We start from the raw sequence: 21,888 nt of genomic DNA, 5'->3' as shown, positions 1-21,888 counted from the left end.
CTGGACTCATCGCTGAGCCTGGAGCCCCAGGTTTCGGCGGTGACCAGGGGAGCATTTGCACAATTAATACTTGTGCGCCAGCTGCGCCCGTACCTTGGGAAGTCTGATCTGGCCACGGTAGTCCACGCTCTGGTTACATCCCATATAGACTACTGCAACGCTCTCTACGTGGGGTTGCCTTTGAAGACTGCTCGGAAGCTTCAAATGGTCCAACGATTGGCAGCCAGGATGCTAACAGGAGCGGCACTCAGGGAGCATACCACTCCTCTGCTGCGCCAGCTCCACTGGCTGCCAGTTTGCTACCGGGCACAATTCAAAGTGCTGGCTTTAGCCTATAAAGCCCTAAACGGTTCTGGCCCTGCTTACCTCTCCGAACATATCTCTCCTTACAAACCCTCTAGGAATTTAAGATCTTCTGGGGAAGCCCTGCTCTCGGTCCTGCCATCTTCACAGGCTCGATTGGCGGGGACAAGGGATAGGGCCTTCTCAGCGGTGGCCCCTCGGTTGTAGAATGCCCTCCCCAGGGACATTATATCAGCCCCCACCCTCTTAACGTTTCGCAAAAAAAGTTAAAACCTGGCTATATGAGCAGGCTTTCCCAAATGCAGTGTAGCTATGAAATTCTGATCTAGTAAATAAATAAATAAACAAACAAATAAATAAATAAATAAATAACAGCCCCCTCCTTCTTGCAGGGCTACCGGGCCCCCAAGCACTTCATTGCGGCTCAAGGTAAGAACATTCTTTTCTTTTCTGAATAAGTTTTTATTGAGCATTTTCAAAACATAATTCACACAAAAGAGGGGGAGGGTTGCGGACATTAGACCTTCACGAATGTCTGTTATACCTCCGAGGAGAGGAATTGGGGGTGTGATTTGAATAGAAGCCTTGTGTTTCTTATAATTATTACAAGTATTTCGTCCACTCAATTCCTATTCTGCACACTAGCAGAAGTATTAAAAATGCCACACATCCACTACGACAAAAAGAGAGAGTACTCTTGTCATCCGATGTTAAAAGCGGTAGCCATACCGTCTCATGCTCTCCCATGTTCGCCTTCTCTTCCACATCTTTACATTAAGAGTTCAACTAAATTATTCTTATCTGTTTATTTATTTAAGATCTTTTGTCTAATTGTAATTATTGCCGTATAAATCTAAATATTCAATTGCATTGGTTAGTAAATGATTTTTTGTCTAGGGAAGAGTTTACTATGTTACACTCTCATTCTCTAGATGGGAGGGAATGAGATGTGCAACAGGCCTGGGCCAACTTCAGCCCTCCCTCCCAGTGTTTTGGACTTCAACTACCGGCTGTTGGGAATTGTGGGAGTCTGAGTCCAAAACACCTGGAAGGCGGGCTGAAGTTGGCCCAGGCCTGACTTAGGGTCATGGAGGATAGAGGGGGGTTGCGGGGAATAGGAGGGCAGCCCAACAGCAATGCCCCCTTTCCCCTTGGTGAGGGTCCCATGGTGTTATTATGGGGGGGGGAAGGGCTTCCCTGCCTGACCCTTGCCCTCTTGACCAGGCCCCCTCCCAGGGACGGTGCAGGACTTCTGGCGGATGGTCTGGCAGGAGAGGACCCCGGTCATCGTGATGCTGACGGGCCTCGTGGAGCAGAACAAGGTGAGCAGGAGAGCCCCAGTCTCCATCTGTAAACAGGACACTTGGGTCCATCGACACCTGCATTTTTGGCATGGAAAAGGCTCTCCAAGTCAATGGTTCTCAACGTTTGGTTCTCCAGGTGTTTTGGACTTCAACTCCCAGAAGTCCCAGCCAGCTGTTAGGAATTGTGGGAACTGTAGCCCAAAACACCTGTGCTGGGGGTTCTGTGCAGTCATTAAACTCCCCTTCTCATGGAAGTGACTCTGTTAGTTCCGGTTAAGGAACCAGGTATCCAAAAACACCGTTGTCGTGAGCGGTCTTCTCCTCAAACAACAAAACATGCAGAGACTTTTGACCTTTCCAAAAATCTGCAGGAAGGCTTTTCTTTCTCCTTTCTTGCAGCAGCAGCAGTATATACAAAACACAGGGTACGGCACACCATAACTTCCTTTTTGCAAAACTTAATAAAACCCATGTTATGAATCAGAATTTTTTTTTTTTATGCTCATACCTAAAGTTTTGTTTTGCATAGTTTTGAAGATCAAACTAGGTAGGTGACGTCCCCCATTCTCCAGGCTTTGACAGAAAACAATAACAAAGCCTCGGGTAAAGGGAAACCCATTTCTGACCACTAGTGACCTAGCTAACGGGGGGATAAAACTCTCAAGTTTGGGATGAAGCATCATTTAGAAGCACACCAAGTTCTCATCCTTGTTTTATGGAAACCTTGCTTTGAAGTTTCATGCTAAGATATTTCTTGTTCATGGTTTTGGATTATTATATTTCATGATTGCTTACTCAAGCCCTGGATCAATGTATTCCTGATTTTTCGGATTGTATTGGAGATGTGTGGACTTGGCTTTTATGGACATTGCTGAACTCTACCTTGGACTAATTTACTCCTGCTTATCTTCTTACCTAATTGGGTTTATTTATTTCCTTAAAGTGCTTTTTTACTTTGCTGCTTTTTACTTATCTATCTATCTATCTATCTATCTATCTATCTATCTATATATATCTATCTATATCTATCTAAATGCTCTGTGCATAGTGAGTGACACCATAACTCAAAAACCGCTGGACTAATTGCCACCAAATTTGGTCACAAGACACCTACTAACCCAAGGAGTGACCATCACTCAAAAAATTGGTTTTGTCATTTGGGAGTTGTAGTTAACCTACAATCAAAGAGCATTCCGAACTCCACTGATGATGGAATTGAACCAAACTTGGCACACAGAACTCCCATGATCAACAGAAACCACTAGAAGTGTTTGGACATTGACCTTGAGTTTTGGAGTTGTAGTTCACCTTCATCCAGCGAGCACTGTGGACTCAAACAATGAAGGATCTAGACCAAACTTGGCACAAATACTCCATATGCCGAAATATGAACACAGATGTAGTATGGGGGAACTAGACCTTGATATTTGGGAGTTGTAGATACTGGGAGTTATAGTTCACCCACAATCAAAGAGCATTCTGAACCCCACCAAAGAGAGAATTGGGCCAAACTTGCCATACAGAACTGCCATGGCCAACAGAAAATACTGTGTTTTCTGGTGGTCTTTGGTGACCCTTCTGACACCCCCTTGTGACCCCCTAGGGGTCCCGACCCCCAGGATGAGAAATGCTGCCTTAAGGCCATCCAGTACAACACCCTTCAACAGGGCAAGAAAACATAATCAAAGCCCTCCTTTGAAAGAGCCATCCAGCCATAGATATAGATAAATAGATATGATTCACACACACACACACACACACACACACACATGCCAGATATAGTATCATAGGTTTCAAAAGGACCTCTAAAAAAGGACAATGATATGTTGCATGTTCTAGAGTAGGCAAACCAGACAATCTCTACACCAACACTGACAAGAAATACTGTTTACCCACAAGCATAAAGAAATTACATATATTAGAAACCAACACTATTTTCCAGGTCACCAGACTGGGCCACAGCAACGTGTGGCAGGGGGCAGCTAGTATTTAATAAAAGGATTGTTTCTTCCTATTCAACATGTGGTGTTTAAAATCAGAGGGCTATTCCTGTTTTGGAGTGCAACAGCATCCTGTGATAAATAGAAGTGGGTCAGGGGAAATCTTTAATGAATGCCTCTCGTATGTTTCCTTTATTTCTGAGTAAAACTGAAAAATGAATGAATCGGATTATCATCGTCACTGTTGCCATCTTTCCTTCTATCCTGTCTTTTCCCCTCAGAGGGACCCAATCATCTAATAGCAAACTTATTATTTAGTCAAGTTTTAAGTGCTGAAATGGATTTAAGGTCATTATTACAGAAGTGTTAGGAAAGCGAGCGAGTTCCTGCTCCTCAGCCGGATCTTGTTCTGGCCCAGGCACTTCTCAATCACAGAAGTGCTGAGCAGGACTAAGGTCCAACTCCTCAGGCTGCTCAGGTAACTGTTCGGCCGTGGTCCTGAGTTCGGCTGCTGGAAAGAAGCCCCCTTCCCACTCCTCCTCCTCGTTCTGGACCTGAGCCCTGGCACCCTCTTCCCTTTTCGCAGCGCAAGTGTGACCAGTACTGGCCGCCCGACGTGCAAGCCGAGTACGGAGACATCACCGTGACGCTGAGCGACACCTGGGCCGCGCCGGGGATCGTGGCCCGCACCTTCAGCCTCAAGAAGGTAAGGAAAAGGAGGGGGAGGGGCCTTTCAGTGGGATCCTTCCCTCCCACCCACCCCACCTCCTCATTTCAGGGTCATTCTGAATCTTCATCCATGACTGGGAGGTTGGAATCAGGGGCATGTTGATCACATTTGCAGATGGGACCTCTTCTGTCGCACGCTCGGCCTGTAATGATTGTGTTTTGAATAGGACGTGCACTTTGTGCCCATCAGGAAACCAGGGCGCCTCGAGGAGGGCAACTAAAATGATCAAGGGTCTGGAGAACAAGCCCTATGAGGAGCGGCTTAGGGAACTGGGCATGTTTAGCCTGAAGAAGAGAAGGCTGAGAGGAGACATGATAGCCATGTATAAATATGTGAGAGGAAGCCACAGGGAGGAGGAGGAGGGAGCAAGCTTGTTTTCTGCTTCCTTGGAGACTAGGACGCAAGGGAACAATGGCTTCAAACTACAAGAGAGGAGATTCCACCTGAACATGAGGAAGAACTTCCTGACTGGGAGAGCTGTTCAGCAGTGGAACTCTCCGCCCCGGAGTGTGGTGGAGGCTCCTTCTTTGGAAGCTTTGGAACAGAGGCTGGCTGGCCATCTGTCAGGGGTGATTTGAATGCAATATTCCTGCTTCTTGGCAGAATGGGGTTGGACTGGAGGATGGCCCAGGAGGTCTCTTCCAACTCTTGGATTCTATGATTCTATGAAAGAGAGGCCCTCAAGGATTTTCCTGAAGAAATGGTGTTTAGATGGCTTAAAAGGTTTAATAAAGTCCTTTATTACTGAACAAATTAAACAAATACTTCCCAGATCTTCAATGAGTCAAACAAATGCTTCTTAATGTATTGTCGAAGGCTTTCATGGCTGGAATCACTAAGTTCTTGTGGGTTTTTTCGGGCTCTATGGCCATGTTCTAGAGGCATTCTCTCCTGACGTTTTGCCTGCATCTATGGCAAGCATCCTCAGAGGTTGTGAGGCCTGTTGGGAAAAAGGGTTTATATATCTGTGGAATGACCAGGGTGAGACAAAGGACTTTTGTCAGTTGGGCTAGGTGTGAATCTTTCCACTGACCACCTTGATGAGCATACAATGGGCTGACTGTGCCTGGAGCAAACTCTTCTTGAAAGGTAATTAGATGTCCCTGCCTGTTTCCTCTCTGCTGTTTTTGCTGTTGCAATTTTAGAATTTTTTAATACTGGTAGCCAGATCTTGTTCATTTTCATGGTTTCCTCCTTTCTGTTGAAATGCTTCTTAACTTGTCTACAATGGACAGGCACCGTGCTTGGAGAACTATTTCTTTCTTTAACAAGGAAACCCCTTTTATAACCTCTCCCAGGCTGTCTACTATCTAAGCTTTGCTGAAGTGGGTTCTACTACCGGATCCAAACTGCTTCTTGGGCACAGAGTAGACCTACCAGTCAAGGCTTGTAGATTCTCCAGCTGGAGTTCTTTGGGTCTGTAAAGCTGTTTTCCCTTGGAATTTCTTCAGAAACCTTTCAGGGTTGCTTCCCTCAGATGCTGTAAGGCTGAGAGGTTGTAAGCTCCCAGCCAAAGCTTTGGGACTTTCCCCCCAGAAATTCTTAAGAAATGAAGCTTTTCTGCAGGTGAAGCTGGTCCACGTCCTATAGCTTAGTTTCCTTCTGTAAGACTGAACTAAAAATGGCTCCCTCTCCTCCCCAGATCCCTGGGGAAAGGGGCGGAACCAAACACAACAATGATAGACAGGTGGCTAGTCCTAGAACTGCAAACCAAGGGAAGTCACCCTTTTGCAAAACCCCTGAAACCTTGGAATGCATGCAAACATTAAATAGAAAGAAAATGAAGTTGGAGCTCCTGGTACAGCTGTAACAGCACAGGACCAAATTGGGAATGGTAGTTCATACCCCAGAGGCCCAGATCCTGGCTTGAAAAAAGCCCATGAGAAAGGGATCTAGGAGTCTGGATGGGCATTGCTTGAGGTTGTTTTGGTGGTGCCTTCCTGCTGGGCAGAAGGGGTGAGACTGGATGGCCTCTGGAGGCCCCTTCCACGACTCCGACTCCTTCTGCCCGGCCTTGTTGCCTCTGCCCCTCGTCTTCCACTGTTTTCTCCCCATCTCCCTCCCGCTCAGGCCGGAGCGGTCACCCCAAGGAAAGTGGAGCACTTCCAGTGCCTGCAGTGGCCGGACCACGGCCTTCCTCGGGACCCGGCGGGGCTCCTGTGGCTCCTGGAGGAAGTTGACCGGCGGGCGTCCGAAGCCCCCAGTGCGGGCCCCATTGTGGTGCATTGCAGGTAAGGGTCCTGGGTCCCAGGGGAGGAGACGGATTGTGGGGGCGATTGGGGGCCAGATGGGGAACCCCCTGGCCCTCTCTTCCTGCTTTTGCCCAGCGCAGGCGTCGGCCGGACAGGGACCTTCATCGCCCTGGACTCCCTGCTGAAGATGGGCCGGTCCGAGGGTCAGGTGGACGTCTTCCGCTGCGTCCAGAGGATGAGGGAGCAGAGGGCCAGCATGGTCCAGACCAAGGCAAGTGGGCCCTGCCCCTGGCATGTCGAACTCAAGCATATGACACACAATAACGCAGATCCAAACATTTTTTTTAAATTTGTGAGGGTGCAAAGCTGAAATGCAGGAGCAGTGGCCTCCCTCCCCCCTCCCTTCTGGGTCTGGGGTCTCCGTGCCACCTGGACCTGGACTTTAACCCTGTTTTCTGCCCCCTTTCCCTTCTCTCCATCCAGGGCCAGTACGCCTTCCTCTATGAGGCCTTGCTTGAGGGGCTGCTGTGCGGGAACACAGGGGTCCCGGTGGAAGAGGCCCACGCCCACACCTCCCACCTGGAAGCTTCCACGTCCAGGTTCACCCAGGAGTTCCAGGTACGCAAAGGGCAGGAGAAGAAGCAATGAGAGGGAGGGCTTCTGGGCACCTGCTTGTTATGTTAGGTAGTTTTCCTTTAACGTTCAGTTTGTGTACAACAGGCATGGGCCAACTGTCAGCAACACCGGCCGCACAGCAATGCAGGAACACGATCAATCACAGCCACTTTAGGCTATAAACTACTTTATTTTACAGCTATATACATTAGAAGCAACTTAACACTCAGCACATCGTAAAACTTGCTTCTCACCTTCCGATAGTAACATTGCCAACACACGAACTGCTGTTATCAGCACTAGTCCGCACCTCTCGCATTCCAGAGTGACGTATGACTTACTCTCTATACACTTGATTTATGACCTCTCTAGGAATGCCGCTCCCTCCATGGTTCAGTTAACTCTTTCCACACAGGAATACACTTGGCACATTAGCTACTGCATTTTAAACACACATACATACTTTGAAATCTACATTACAAATTGCAAACATCTTCAACACCAACTTGGGCCCACCCTCCCTCCAGGTGTTTTGGACTTCAACTCCCATAATTCCTAACAGCTGGTAGGAACAGGAAAGGCACTGCAGACTACTTTAACGGAGAAGCCAGCCATAGCAGAGCGCCAACTTGGACACAGCATATTATTGGAGAACACAGAGATGCTGGACCACTCTCACAACTATTTCATGTCAGGCTACACAAAGAAGCCACTGAATTCCACAAGAAGCACGTGGACAATGTCAACAAAAAGGAAGAAACAATGAAAATAAACAAAATCTGGATACCAGTGTTAAAAAAAATTATAACAGTAAATAAAGAACAACTCTCAAACACAGGGGATCTCCAGACAAGAAACAATCAGGGACAGCTAATCACCTCTCAACGTAGGATTCCCCCAGGCAGTAAGAAGCCATACTTTGAAACTGCTAGACTATTAAATGCTAACCAAGGTGGCCAGTTGAAACATTCCCACTTGCCTCCAACAGACAAGAGTTCTTTCTCCCACCCTGGACAGACATATAAATACCATTTTCCTAGTTTCCAGCAGACCTCACAATCTCTGAGGATGCCTGCCATAGATGTGGGCGAAACGTCAGGAGAGAGTGCTTCCAAAACATGGCCACATAGCCTGAAAAACCTACAACAACCCAGCCAGTAGGCTGTGAGGAATGGTGGGAGTTGAAGTCCAAAACACCTGGAGGGAGGGGGGCCCAAGTTGGCCCATGCCTGGCGTCCAAGCAGAAGTTGGCTCTGATTATTATCATAGCAACTCTGGAGAGTTGAAGCACTCTGCACGTGCACCTGAGTCTCTTGCTGCTGCTGCTGCCTTTGGAGGGTTGGGAAGGCAGAAGTAGAGAGGGGCAAAGGGGCCACCCCAGTGGTTTGGGGGCTGACCGGCCCCTTCTTCCCTCCCTCCCTTGACCCCTTCTCCAGGCCCTGGAGCGCCTCTCGGAGCTGTTCAGCCTCGCTCCCCAGACGGAAGCCCAGAAGCCCTGCAACCGGACCAAGAACCGCAGCCCAGAAATACTGCCAGGTGAATTGGGGGCCGGGGCAGAGGGAGGGTCCTGGTCTGACCCCCTTTGCAAGGGCTGCAGCCACTGTCCAGTCCAGCCTCGACATTAGGAAGGACTTCCTGACCATGGGAATGGTTTGGCAGTGCGATCTGCTACTGTTTGGGAGTGCAGCCAGAGTCTTTTAAGCAGAGGCAGCATGGCCATCTCTTTGGAGGGCTTAGATTGTGTCTTCTTACTTGGTAGAATGGGTTTAGACTAAATCAGTATTTCTCTCCGGGTGTTAATATGTTTAAAATGCAATGCTATGTGCCGAGTGTAATTTCTGAAGTCGTACGTCATACGTCACTCTGGAATGCAGGAGGTGTGGGCTAGTACTGATAACAGCGTGTTCTGTGTTTGCGATGTATCGGCCAGATGGAGAAGAAGCAGTTTTACAATGTGCTTAGCTTCTAATGTAAATAGATGCACAATAAATTAGTTTATAGACTAAAGGAGACTGTGATCGATGTGTTGCCTTGCCTTGCTATGCGGAGATGCCACTGACAGCACGTGCCCCTGGGGGAGTGAGTCTGCTGGTCAAGCACGTTATCCGAGGGCTGGTCAAGCACGTTGTCTGAGGGCTGGTCAAGCACGTTATCCGAGGGCTGGTCAAGCACGTTGTCTGAGAGCTGGTCAAGTACATTGTCCGAGGGCTGGTCAAGCACATTGTCCAAGGGCTGGTCAAGCATGTTGTCCGAGGGCTGGTCAAGTACGTTGTCTGAGGGCTGGTCAAGCACGTTGTCTGAGTTCTGGTCAAGCACATTGTCCGAGGGCTGGTCAAGCATGTTGTCCAAGGGCTGGTCAAGCACATTGTCTGAGGGCTGGTCAAACATGTTGTCTGAGGGCTGGTCAGGAACGTTGTCTGAGTTCTGGTCAAGCACGTTGTCCGAGGGCTGGTCAAGCGCGTTGTCTGAGTCAGGGGCTCCCCCTCCCTCACACTGTCTGGATTGCAGTGTTCCTCCGTAATCTTCCTTCTCTTCCCGGCAGCGGATGGCAGCCGCCCCCTCCTGATGTCCTCGCTGAAGGCCGACGGCACCCCAGGATACATCAACGCCACCTTTGTGGACGTAAGCCCCCAGAATTGACCCCCGACCCTCTGCGAACATCCCACTGGAAGTAGCCACCAGGAACTGGGAGAAAGCTACCCATTTTGTAGTGTTTATTTACTTTACTTGTATACCGCTCTTCTCAGCCATCAGGCGACTCAGAGCGGTTGTTGAGCTTGCCCACCACGTCTTGACCAATTGCATTTCTCCTTCGCTTTCCTTTCCTCGGAGCTGCAGTCAGAAATACTTTGCATCAGATTCCAAAGTCGATGCCGTGATTGTTGTTGGGCTACAAACCCCATCGATGGTTGACTACGTTGGGTGGTGGCTGCTGGGAAGTATGGTCCAATGGCACCCCAGGGATGGGCTCCCCCATCCCAGCCTCTATCTAACGTATTGTGAAGGCTTTCCCGGCCGGAATCACTGGTGCGTTATGTGGTTTCCGGGCTGTATGGCCATGTTCAAGCAGCATTTTCTTCTGATGTTTCGCCTGCATCTGCTGCTAGAACACAGCCATACAGCCCGGAAACCACACAACGTATACTTCTTGAACCTAAGAAATGTTCTTTAAGTGGGACAGAATATCAGGCACTTCCAGGCACTAACCATTTAAAGGCGTCACGTGATGCCCGGTTGACCGCTCTCCCCTTCCTTTCCAGGGCTACGGCCAAGGGGAGCGCTTCCTAGCCACACAGCTGCCCCTTCCGGACACCCAGGCGGACTTCTGGGCCTTGGCCTGGGACTACCGCTGCAGCGCCCTGGTCCTGCTGGACTCGCCCTCGGAGCTTGACCAGGTCAGTCTTGGGCATGAGGTTTGGAGAGAGGGGGCTGCCACACCTGGAGACCCCCGGACCCTCCCCAGGGGGTAATACGGGCTGCAAGGAACGAAGGGAACCATTGAGGCTGGGTGTCCCAAACATCTCTAGTATCCATTTACCATCAGACACTATTAGAGATGACGAGATTCGAAATACAATAGTTTAATATGCAGAGTAACACTAAGGCGTGGGTGCAATCGTGGAGCGCCATGCTAGACTGATCGGCCACCCACCCCACCCCTGATTCCCGTGTAGGGAACCCACACAACGAAAGCTTCTCCAAGAGGCAGCTATTTAGTCACCACTTGAAACCAAATGGTCAGCCCTTCTCCTCCTTGACTGGGGAGGGGAGTCCCCGGCCAAGGCCCCCAGCGCTGACCGGCCCCTTTCCCTCTTTTCCAGACGTGTCCCACATTCTGGCCTGTGTCCGGCAAGTCCACTTATGGCGCCATCACCGTTGCACTTTCCTCTGAGGAGCCGCGGACCGGGTACACCATGCGGGAGCTCTCCCTTTCCAGCGGTCAGCAGGTGAGGCCGCAGAGAAGAAGGGCGTTCTGAGGAATGGACCCTCCTCAAATGCCAAAGTGGGGAGGGGAGCGTACGCGGGAGGGATTCCAATGCATCGCTACTCTAATTCCACACAATTCTAAAATACAAATAGCTGTATTCATTTTAAGGGAGGATTTACAGGGACACATGTGCACCTGCAGGTGCAGACACACAGGTGCATTCAGTTGTGCAATGCCAAATGATGTGCGTACAGGCACATGTATACCAGGGGATGTGGTCGCACAAGTGAATACAATTGTACAATGCCAAATGATGTGCATGTGGCGCCTTTGTGCATAGAGACATATGTACCTGCAGGTGAAGATGCACAGGTGCATTCAGTTGTGTAATGGCAAATGATGTGCATCCAATGCCTTTGTGCATACAGGCACATGTATACCAGAGGATGTGGTCACACAGGTGCATACAATTGTGCAATGCCGAATGATGTGCATGTGGCGCCTTTGTGCATAGACACATATGTACCTGCAGGTGAAGATGCACAGGTGCATTTAGTTGTGTAATTCTGAATTATGTGTATGCAGTTCCTTTGTGCACACAGACATGCGTACCTGTGATTGCAGGTGCACAGGTGCATACAATTGTGCAATGCCGAATGATGTGCATGTGGCGCCTTTGTGCATAGAGACATATGTACCTGCAGGTGAAGATGCACAGGTGCATTCAGTTGTGCAATGCTGAATGATGTGCATGCAGTGCCTTTGTGCATACAGACACATGTGTACCAGGGGATGTAGATGCACAGGTGCATACAATTGTGCAATGCCGAAGGATGTGCATGCAGTGCCTTTGTGCATACAGTTTCATATGTACCTGCAGGTGAAGATGCACAGGTGCATTTAGTTGTGTAATGCTGAATAATGTGCATGTGGTCCCTTTGTGCACACAGACATGCATACCTGTGGGTGCAGGTGCACAGGCATACAATTGTGCAATGCCGAATGATGTGCATCTGGTGTCTTTGTGATAGAGACACATATGTACCTGCAGGAGAAGATGCACAGGTGTATTTAGTTGTTTAATGCTGAATAATGCGTATGCGGTGCCTTTGTTCAAACAGACATGCGTACCTGTGGTGCAGGTGCACAGGTGCATACAATTGTGCAATGCCGAAGGATGTGCATGCAGTGCCTTTGTGCATACAGACACATGTGTACCAGGGGATTTAGATGCACAGGTGCATACAATTGTGCAATGCCGAATGATGTGCATGCAGTGCCTTTGTGCATACAGTTTCATATGTACCTGCAGGTGAAGATGCACAGATGCATTTAGTTGTGTAATGCTGAATAATGTGCATGCAGTGCCTATGTGCACACAGACATGTGTACCTGTGGTTGCAGGTGCACAGGTGCATACAATTGTGCAATGCCGAATGATGTGCATGCAGTGCCTTTGTGCATAAAGATTCATATGTACCTGCAGGTGAAGATGCACAGGTGTAATTAGTTGTGTAATGCTGAATAATGTGTATGCAGTGCCTTTGTGCACACAGACATGCGTACCTGTGGGTGCAGGTGCACAGGTGCGTTCAGTTGTGCAATGCTGAATGATGTTGATTCCACAATCGATGATTCAACAAGATCACTGGGTGACTTGGCACCTGGATCTTGATGAATCCACCCCTTTCCTGAAATCTCAGCCCTAATGCCCCCCACAGAACCCAACCCAACCCAACTGTGGTTCCTGTCTTGTGGTCTTGCCTTAGCCTGGGGCCCCTCCCTTGGAGGTCCGGTTGTGGCACCTGCAGGACTGGCCCAGCGCCCAGAGGCACCCACAGCACCCAGAGACTCTCCTGAAGCTCCTGAGCGAAGTGGAAGGAGAAGGATGGCCCTCTTCTGCGGATGACCACATCCTGGTCACTTGCCGGTGAGTGCGCGCATACGTGTGGAGGGGTGCTGGCCTTATGTGCGGCAGGACTGCATCCAGCCCTTACTTCCTCTGGAAAGGATCAGAGTTGAAAGACATCCCCCAATGAGCCCCCAGCCCAACCCCCTACCTTCTGCCATCCAAGTCAATGGGGACAAATGCAAGGGGCTCCACTTAGGCAGAAAAAAGGAAACGCAGAGGTACAGAATGGGGGGCGCATGGCTCGAGAGAAGGACGTGGGGGAAAGATCTTGGCGTCCTCATGGACAGGAAGGTGAACACGAGCCAGGCAAAAAATGCCAATGGGATTTTGGCCTGCATCAAGAGGAGCCTAGTGTCTAGATCTAGGGAAGTCCTGCTCCCCATGCTCTATTCTGCCTTGGTGAGACCACATCTGGAATATTGTGTCCAATTCTGGGCACCACAATTCAAGAGAGATATTGACAAGCTGGAATGTGTCCAGAGGAGGGCGACTAAAATGATCAAGGGTCTGGAGAACAAGCCCTATGAGGAGCGGCTTAGGGAACTGGGCATGTTTAGCCTGAAGAAGAGAAGGAGGAGAGGGGACATGATAGCCATGTATAAATATGTGAGAGGAAGCCACAGGGAGGAGGAGGGAGCAAGCTTGTTTTCTGCTGCCCTGGAGACTAGGACACAATGGAACAATGGCTTCAAACTACAAGATTCCACCTGAAAATGAGGAAGAACTAGGTTCTTGTGGGTTTTTTCGGGCTATAGAGCCATGTTCTAGAGGCATTTCTCCTGACGTTTCGCCTGCATCTATGGCAAGCAACCTCTGAGGATGCTTGCCATAGATGCAGGCAAAACGTCAGGAGAAATGCCTCTAGAACATGGCTCTGTAGCCCAAAAAAACCCACAAGAACCTAGTGATTCTAGCCATGAAAGCCTTCGACAATACAATGTGAAAGAACTTCCTGACTGTGAGAACCGTTCAGCAGTGGAACTCTCTGCCCCGGAGTGTGGTGGAGGCTCCTTCTTTGGAGGCTTTGAAACAGAGGCTGGATGGCCATCTGTCGGGAGTGCTTTGAAGTCGATTGTCCTGCTTCTTGGCAGAATGGGGTTGGACTGGATGATGGCCCACCAGATCTCATCCAACTCTAGGATTCTATGATTCTAAGCCCACTCGACAGATGGCCATCCAGCCTGTGTAGGAACATCCAGAGAAGAACATTGCAGCAAAATCCCCAGACAGCAGCAGATTCCACAGCCCAAGAGCTCTGACCCTCAGGAAGTTCTTCCTGAAGTTCAGGCAGAATCCCTCCTCCTGCTCCACTGTGCCCAGTCTCCAGGGCAGCACAAAGCCAGCCTTTCCACTCTTCCGTGGTACTTCTTCTCAACCACGGCTCTCACACCCCCTTTCCACCTTCCCTCCAAGGCATCTCTCCAGCTTATTTACTTATTTATCGTGTCAGGAGCAAACCAAACAGTTGTATTGCAGCCAATGCAATACAACATCTCTCCAGCTCAAACGGCTAGATGAGTTCATCTTGAGGGTGTTGCAAGGGGCTTCCCTTTTCCCCTCGACCCATTTCCTTCCTTTCTGCAATACTCTGGGTCAGTTCCCCAAGCGCTGTCCCGCTCAAAGGGCCACGAGCCTGGCATCACAGGAGATTCTCCAGAGCCATGGGAAGTCCTGGCCGGAGACTCTTGGCCGTGCACCTTTGGGCCAAAACTTAGAAATAGTTGTGAATTATCATTCCTAGTTATTGTGAATGCACCACTGACCGAAATCAGATCCGACTTTGGGTGCCTCTCTGCACTGTAGAACAGGCATGGGCAAACTTGGAGGGTGCCCCACACATCTGAGGCTGGGCATGTGGGTGTCTTGCCCTCACCTCCCTTGTCCTGCCCCGATCCAGGGACGGCGTTTCCCGCTGCGGGCTCTTCTGCGCCCTGAGCTTCGTGTGCGAACAGATCCGGGCAGAGGGGCTGCTGGACGTCTCCCGGGCTGCACGCATGGTCAAGCGGCGCCAGCCTCGCTTCATCCAGGACGTGGTGAGTGACCCAACATGGACCCTTCCTTGCCTTCAGGGGAGAAGGCACAATAAATGGCTCAGGATCCACAGGATCTCCCCCTAGGAGGATGCCCTACAGTTCTGGGCCACCTCATGCCTCTCTTGGGTTACCAAAGACTGCCAAGCCCATCATTGCAATCAGCTCAATCGGGGGCAAAAGAATGCAAGGGGATGAGTGTTGAGACTCTGAGGGTCCAGGGTTCAAGTCCTTGTTTGGGTGCCAAAATGTTGAGGCTTGGTTTGTTGCACTAAGCATATTTCAGTCAAGGCCAATGCAGAAGACACAATAACATTGCACCCAGGCAAGAGGAAAAAGAACAGAAATAATTACTCTTATCAGCAGTTAAAACATAAACTTGCAATGTTACAAACAGTGCAACAAACTTACATAGTACTTGTAAGCAATACAGAATAAGGCTTCTTCACCTTCATCCACATGAGAGAGCTGTAGAAATGGTTGAGCAAAATGCCTGAGCAAAGGCTCCTCAGAGCAACAGCTGAACTGTATTCTAAACGCCATACAGTTATACCCCACTATTTATTTATACACTATATTTATATACCTTCCCTCTCAGCCCACAGACGGCTCAGGGCGGTTTACAGTTGGTGCCAAGACCATACAATACAATAAAAACAATTGGATAATAAAACCATAATAAAATCAATAAAAACATGAACATTACTAGTTGACCTACATTAGCAGCTGCACATAATAATTAACAGTTGTTGTTGTTAGGCGATCCCTCGTAGTCCGAGGATGATGGTCCTCCAAGAGTGGTAACCTGGGGTGGATCCGTAGGTGGCTGTGGAGCCCTATTCTTGTGAGGGCATCGGTTTCCAGGTGGGAGGTGGTCCCGGTCGGGGTTGGCTTGACGCACCTTCCTCTTGGAGCAAAGCCAACTCTGTGCATCTTCTTCGGGCAGTATTTCAGTCAAACCCAATGAAGAAGACACAATGACATTGCACCCAGGCAAGAGGAAAAAGAACAGAAAAACTATATTCTTATCAGCAGAGTTAAAACATAAACTTGCAATGTTACAAACAGTGCAACAAACCTACAAAGTCCTTGTAAACAATGCAGAAGAAGGCTTCTTCAACTTCCTCCAAATGAGGAAGCTGTAGACATGGTTGAGCAAAATGCCTGAGCAAAGGCTCCTCAGAGCAAAAGCTGAACTGTATTCTAAAATCCATACAGTTATACCCAACCGATTGTGGTCCAAACTTACTAGTTGACTTACATTAGCAACTGCACACACTTTACTTAGGCGATCCCTCGTAGTCCGAGGATGATGGTCTTCCAAGGTCAGTGTCCTGTCGGTGGGACCGTAGGTGACTGTGGAGCCCAATTCTTGAACAAAACAAACAGTGCAACAAACTTACACGGTCCTTGTAAGCAATACTACAGAACAAGGCTTCTTCATCTTCCTCCAAATGAGAGAGCTGTAGAAATGGTTGAACAAAATGCCTGAGCAAAGGCTCCTCAGAGCAACAGCTGAACTGTATTCTAAAATCCATACAGTTATACCCCACCGGGTGTGGTACAAACTTACTAGTTGACCTAAATTAGCAGCTGCACATACTTTACTTAGGCGATCCCTCGTAGTCTGAGGATGATGGTCCTTCAAGGTCAGTGTCCTGTCGGTGGGACTGTAGGTGATGTGGAGATCAATTCTTGAACAAAACAAACAGTGCAACAAACTTACACGGTCCTTGTAAGCAATACAGAACAAGGCTTCAACTTCAAATGAGAGAGCTGTTGACATGGTTGAGCAAAATGCCTGAGCAAAGGCTCCTCAGAGCCACAGCTGAACTGTATTCTAAAACCCATACAGTTACACCCCACCGGATGTGGTACAAACTTACTAGTTGACCTACATTAGCAGCTGCACATACTTTACTTAGGCGATCCCTCGTAGTCTGAGGATGATGGTCCTCCAAGGTCAGTGTCCTGTCGGTGGGACCGTAGGTGATGTGGAGATCAATTCTTGAACAAAACAAACAGTGCAACAAACTTACACGGTCCTTGTAAGCAATACAGAAGAAGGCTTCTTCATCTTCATCCAAGTGAGAGAGCCATAGAAATGGTTGAGCAAAATGCCTGAGCAAAGGCTCCTCAGAGCAAAAGCTGAACTGTATTCTAAACGCCATACAGTTATACCCCACCGGGTGTGGTCCAAACTTACTATTTATTTATTCATTTATTCATTTATTTATTTACTATATTTATATACCACCCCTCTCAGCCAAGACCATACAATACAATTTCAATACAATAAAAACAATGGGATAATAAAACCATAACAAAATCAATAAAAACATGAACATTACTAGATGACCTACATTAGCAGCTGCACATAATAATCAACAGTATGAGGTTTTCTTTAACACACACACACATGCTTGATCTTGTTAGGATTTCCTGTAACATGGTTCCCTCCAAAACCCATCGTACCTCTCTTTCAATCAGACACTAGAGGCGAGGAGATCAAAAGATTATTTATTACGGTCGCTTCTACCCCGCCCTTCTCACCCCGGGGGGGGGGGGGGGGACTCAGGGCAGCTTACACAAGCAAGGCACAGTTCAATGCTCGCATTACATGACAACAAAACACAATCAGTTAACGACAGCAATGATAGCAGTGATAACAATTAACATCAGCAACAAATTATTATCAAAACAACCATAAAACCTGTAAAAGCAATAAAACAATAAAAGCAATACAAACCTCATTGCTGGTCAGCATTTAACAGACTCACAGTTTAGGTTCTACTACCACACATGATCGGTCCTATCCATCTGGTTTCTATATCTAACTGTCAGGGTGTCCAAAGGCCTGGTCCCATAGCCACGTCTTTACCTTCCTCCTGAAGGCAAGGAGGGATGTAGATGCCCTGATTTCCCCCGGGAGAGAGTTCCACAGGTGAGGGGCCACCACTGAGAAGGCCCTGCTCCTTGTCCCCACCAGCCTCACTTGTGATAGTGGTGGGGTCGAGAGCAGGGCCTCCCCAGATGATCTCAAATTCAGGGGTGAGACGTAGATAGGTAATAGATTTGTTTTGGCCAAAGCGAAGCTATTGGGTGTGCAACAGGAAAAATAGTGCCACGAGGCTGAGATGCAACTCGGCCTTTTTTGTAGCAGAAGTTTCTAAAACATGTGTGCCCGAGCTCCCTCCTTGTATCCGCATCCCTCTGCTGTCTTTGACCTTCTCTCAGCCAACTCTTACCCATCTTCATTCTATTTCTCCATGATTCCCTTCTTTGTTGTCTCCTTCCTGCTCTCTCCCCATTTGTTATTATTGTTATTATTGTTGTTTATTTATTTGTATTTCTCTGCCCCTCTTCTTCTTGTAGGAGCAGTACCGGCTCTGCTACCACCTGGCTCTTTCCTACCTGGACTCCTACTCCTCTTCCTCTTAGGTGGAGGGGCATCTGGAACGTGTCCATCTTGACCCCCAACATCAAGTCGCCCCATGTCCAGCCAGAGGAGGGGGCGAGGCCACATTCAGCTGGACAGTTGCAAAGAGATATCTGCCAAACTCGGCCTGATGATGGACACTCCTGCTCCTGTTTGGGCCCTGTGACCCCTGGCCAGGCTGACCGCAGGCTTGGGCTCCTTGCTGCCCAGCCAGGGCCAACTGACATTTGGGCCGGACACTGAGGGGGCAGATTTTTCCTCCTTTTCACCCCATTTGGGCACTCCAGTGTTGCACTCTAGCCTTAAGACACCTTTTCACCCAACGTCACACCCGAATCCAGTAGGACTGTCTACAAAAGTTTATGAAGAAAAGGTGGAAAAGGGCGTTTTCCAAAAATACAAAATGGCAGCAATCCAAAAATGTCAAAGTACATGAAGTCAATAGAACCACAATCTCAAGCATATATTGATACACATGAAAGCAGGAATTTTTCCCAAGGCAAATCCTTCAAGAAACATCAAAACAGGAGACTTGAATCATGAACGTGGAAGGCGAGCCAGGAAAGCCATCCTTATGGCAACGTTGTCTCCTCTGAGAGGCACCAAGTAAACACCACTCAATTTAAGCCAAGAACCCATGAGATCATGCCGAACACACCTGGGCTTCAAGGACTTCTCGTGGAGTCTCTCAGAATATTGAATTAGTCAATCTTTCACTCCCTCCATTCTCACACCTAATCTTGCTTCTCTGGAAAATTCTCCCATTAGCCAAAGGCCGTTTCATAAGGGAACTGAAATCCTCACCTTCTGTTGCCTGGGAATGAGCACACAAATCCCAAACAACGCCCTCCTCGGCCTGCAATTCTCTCTGAGCACTAGCAGACGCTTCACTTTGAAAAACATCAATTCCTTCATCCTCTGAAACATTAGAAAAATCCCCTGCTGCTTGCTGAGTCACAACATCCAAGCAGTTTATGGAATGAATCTTAGTATTGGAAAAGATCCTGCCCCCCAACAAAGGCCATCCAGTCCAAGCCCCTTCTGCTGTTAGGCAGGAAGGGCACAATCAAAGCAGCCCCAACAGATGGCCATCCAGTCTCTGCATAATAATAATAATAATAATAATAATAATAATAATAATATAGAATCCTGTCCGAACGCATCTCCCTCTACGTCCCACCTTGGAGTTTGAGATCTTTTGAGGAGGCCCTGCTCTCGATCCCACCTCTATCACAAGTGAGATTGGTGGGGACGAGGAGCAGGGCCTTTTCGGTGGTGGCCCCTCACCTGTGGAATTAACTCCCCGGGGAAATTAGATCATCGACATCCCTCCTCTCTTTCAGAAGGAAATTAAAAACATGGTTGTGGGACCAGGTTTTCCGGCAATCTGGTGGTTAGATAAGGACAATGATGACCAGAATCGAGAGTACGTGACAATGTGGAATGAATTTACAGACTCTGAGATGGCGAACGCTGAGCATTAGATTGTTTTATTGATTTTATTGATTGATTGTTTTTATTGATTTTAATGTATGGACTGACTGTCTTAATTGTTATAATTGCTGTTTGCATGTTTTATCCATTGTTATGTTTATGTTGGCACCAAATTGTGCCTTTTGTAAGCCGCCCTGAGTCCCCCCTGCATAATAATAATAATAATAATAATTATTATTATTATTATTATTATTATTATTATTGACAAGCTGGAATGTGTCCAGAGGAGGGCGACTAAAATGATCAAGGGTCTGGAGAACAAGCCCTATGAGGAGCGGCTTAAGGAGCTGGGCATGTTTAGCCTGAAGAAGAGAAGGCTGAGAGGAGATATGATAGCCATGTATAAATATGTGAGAGGAAGCCACAGGGAGGAGGAGGGAGCAAGCTTGTTTTCTGCTTCCCTGGAGACTAGGACGCAAGGGAACAATGGCTTCAAACTACAAGAGAGGAGATTCCACCTGAACATGAGGAAGAACTTCCTGACTGTGAGAGCCGTTCAGCAGTGGAACTCTCTGCCCCGGAGTGTGGTGGAGGCTCCTTCTTTGGAAGCTTTTAAGCAGAGGCTGAATGGCCATCTGTCAGGGGTGATTTGAATGCAATATTCCTGCTTCTTGGCAGAATGGGGTTGGACTGGATGGCCCATGAGGTCTCTTCCAACTCTTTGATTCTATGATTCTATGATAATTGACAATGTGGAATGAATTTACGGACTCTGAGATGGCGAACGTTGAGCATTAGATTGTTTTATTGATTTTATTGATTGATTGTTTTTATTGATTTTAATGTATGGACTGACTGTCTTAATTGTTATAACTGCTGTTTACATGTTTTATCCATTGTTATGTTTATGTTGGCATCGAATTGTGCCTTTTGTAAGCCGCCCTGAGTCCCCCCTGCATAATAATAATAACAATAATAATAATAATAATAATAATAATAATAATAATAATATAGAATCCTCGGGGTTTGAGAAGGGCGGGGTAGAAATGCGTGAAATAAATAAAAATAGAGTTGGAAAGGACCTTCAGGGCCATCCAGTCCAAGTTCCTTCTGCCATTAGGCAGGAAAGCTTCCCTAAAAGGTTCCAGCCCACCTTACCTGGCCGAACATATCTCCCTCTATGAACCATCTCAGAGGTTGAGATTGTCCGGGGAGGCCCCGCTCTTGGTTCCACTTCCCTCGCAAGCGCGAATGGTGGGGACGAGAGATGGGGCCTTCCTTCTCAGTGGTGGCTCCTCCCTCTGCTGTGGAACCCCATCCCCCATGAGATTAGAGCAACCCCTTTATTTGTATCCCGCTCCATCTCCCCGATGGGGACTCGGTGCGGCTTACATGAGGCCAAGCCCAATGCAACAATTACATAAAATAAAACAAAACCGAAAAAGCAAAGAATAAACAATAATAACGCAATTGCATAAAACAAAAGACAACATAGCAATATGAAAGTAAAAATGTGGTTATGTGACCAAGCTTTCGGACAGCAAAGCTCGTAGTGCAATAAGAGAATAAGGAATAGTGAATGGACCAATGGAACAACTACGGACTTGATTTTGGATGGTGGGATGTTTTGAAATCATGTTGTTTATCAGTAGGTCTGAATATAAATGTTAGTGTATTACCGATGCTTAATTTTTATGCTTTATGTCTAAATGTTACTTTATGTTTAATGTTTTAATTTGGTTAGGCTTTTAATTTATGGTTATATGTTAATGTCTAGCGATTATGTTTTGGTTTTCACATGTATGTACAGCATTGAATTTTTGCCTTTATCATGTTGGAAACCACTTTGAGTTCTGTCAGGCCTGGGGGTGTATCAATGGAGTAAACTAATAAATGAATAAGTTTAACATAAAATACAAGGCAAAAGTCACACAAAGCACCGTAACGTCCAGGAATAGGATATGCATAAATATGGAGCATTAAAAACACTTAAAAACAATTGCAAGGACTGTAGAGACTCCTCCATTCAATAGGCCACCAGTGAGGTCATCAGCAATAAAC

General features: G+C 47.8%; 1 protein-coding gene across 1 annotated transcript in view; it reads left to right on the top strand.

The window, feature by feature from the left end:
* Nucleotides 1-19,895, top strand: part of LOC132766785 (receptor-type tyrosine-protein phosphatase epsilon-like) — a 31,732-nt gene extending 11,837 nt beyond the window's left edge. The window contains 13 exon segments of the mRNA XM_067464868.1: nucleotides 696-732; nucleotides 1,528-1,625; nucleotides 4,134-4,253; nucleotides 6,348-6,508; nucleotides 6,605-6,740; nucleotides 6,953-7,087; nucleotides 8,521-8,620; nucleotides 9,627-9,706; nucleotides 10,345-10,479; nucleotides 10,906-11,031; nucleotides 12,782-12,942; nucleotides 14,822-14,957; nucleotides 18,330-19,895. Coding sequence (XP_067320969.1) covers nucleotides 696-732; nucleotides 1,528-1,625; nucleotides 4,134-4,253; nucleotides 6,348-6,508; nucleotides 6,605-6,740; nucleotides 6,953-7,087; nucleotides 8,521-8,620; nucleotides 9,627-9,706; nucleotides 10,345-10,479; nucleotides 10,906-11,031; nucleotides 12,782-12,942; nucleotides 14,822-14,957; nucleotides 18,330-18,395 — 1,491 coding nt within the window. The 3' untranslated portion in view covers nucleotides 18,396-19,895.
* The last annotated feature ends 1,993 nt before the right edge of the window (nucleotides 19,896-21,888 follow it).

The sequence above is a fragment of the Anolis sagrei genome, chromosome 2 (genome assembly GCF_037176765.1).
Source record: "Anolis sagrei isolate rAnoSag1 chromosome 2, rAnoSag1.mat, whole genome shotgun sequence".
In the NCBI taxonomy this organism is placed as follows: domain Eukaryota; kingdom Metazoa; phylum Chordata; class Lepidosauria; order Squamata; family Dactyloidae; genus Anolis; species Anolis sagrei.
Note: the sequence above shows the minus strand (reverse complement) of the source record. Positions and strands in the feature narration are given on the sequence as shown.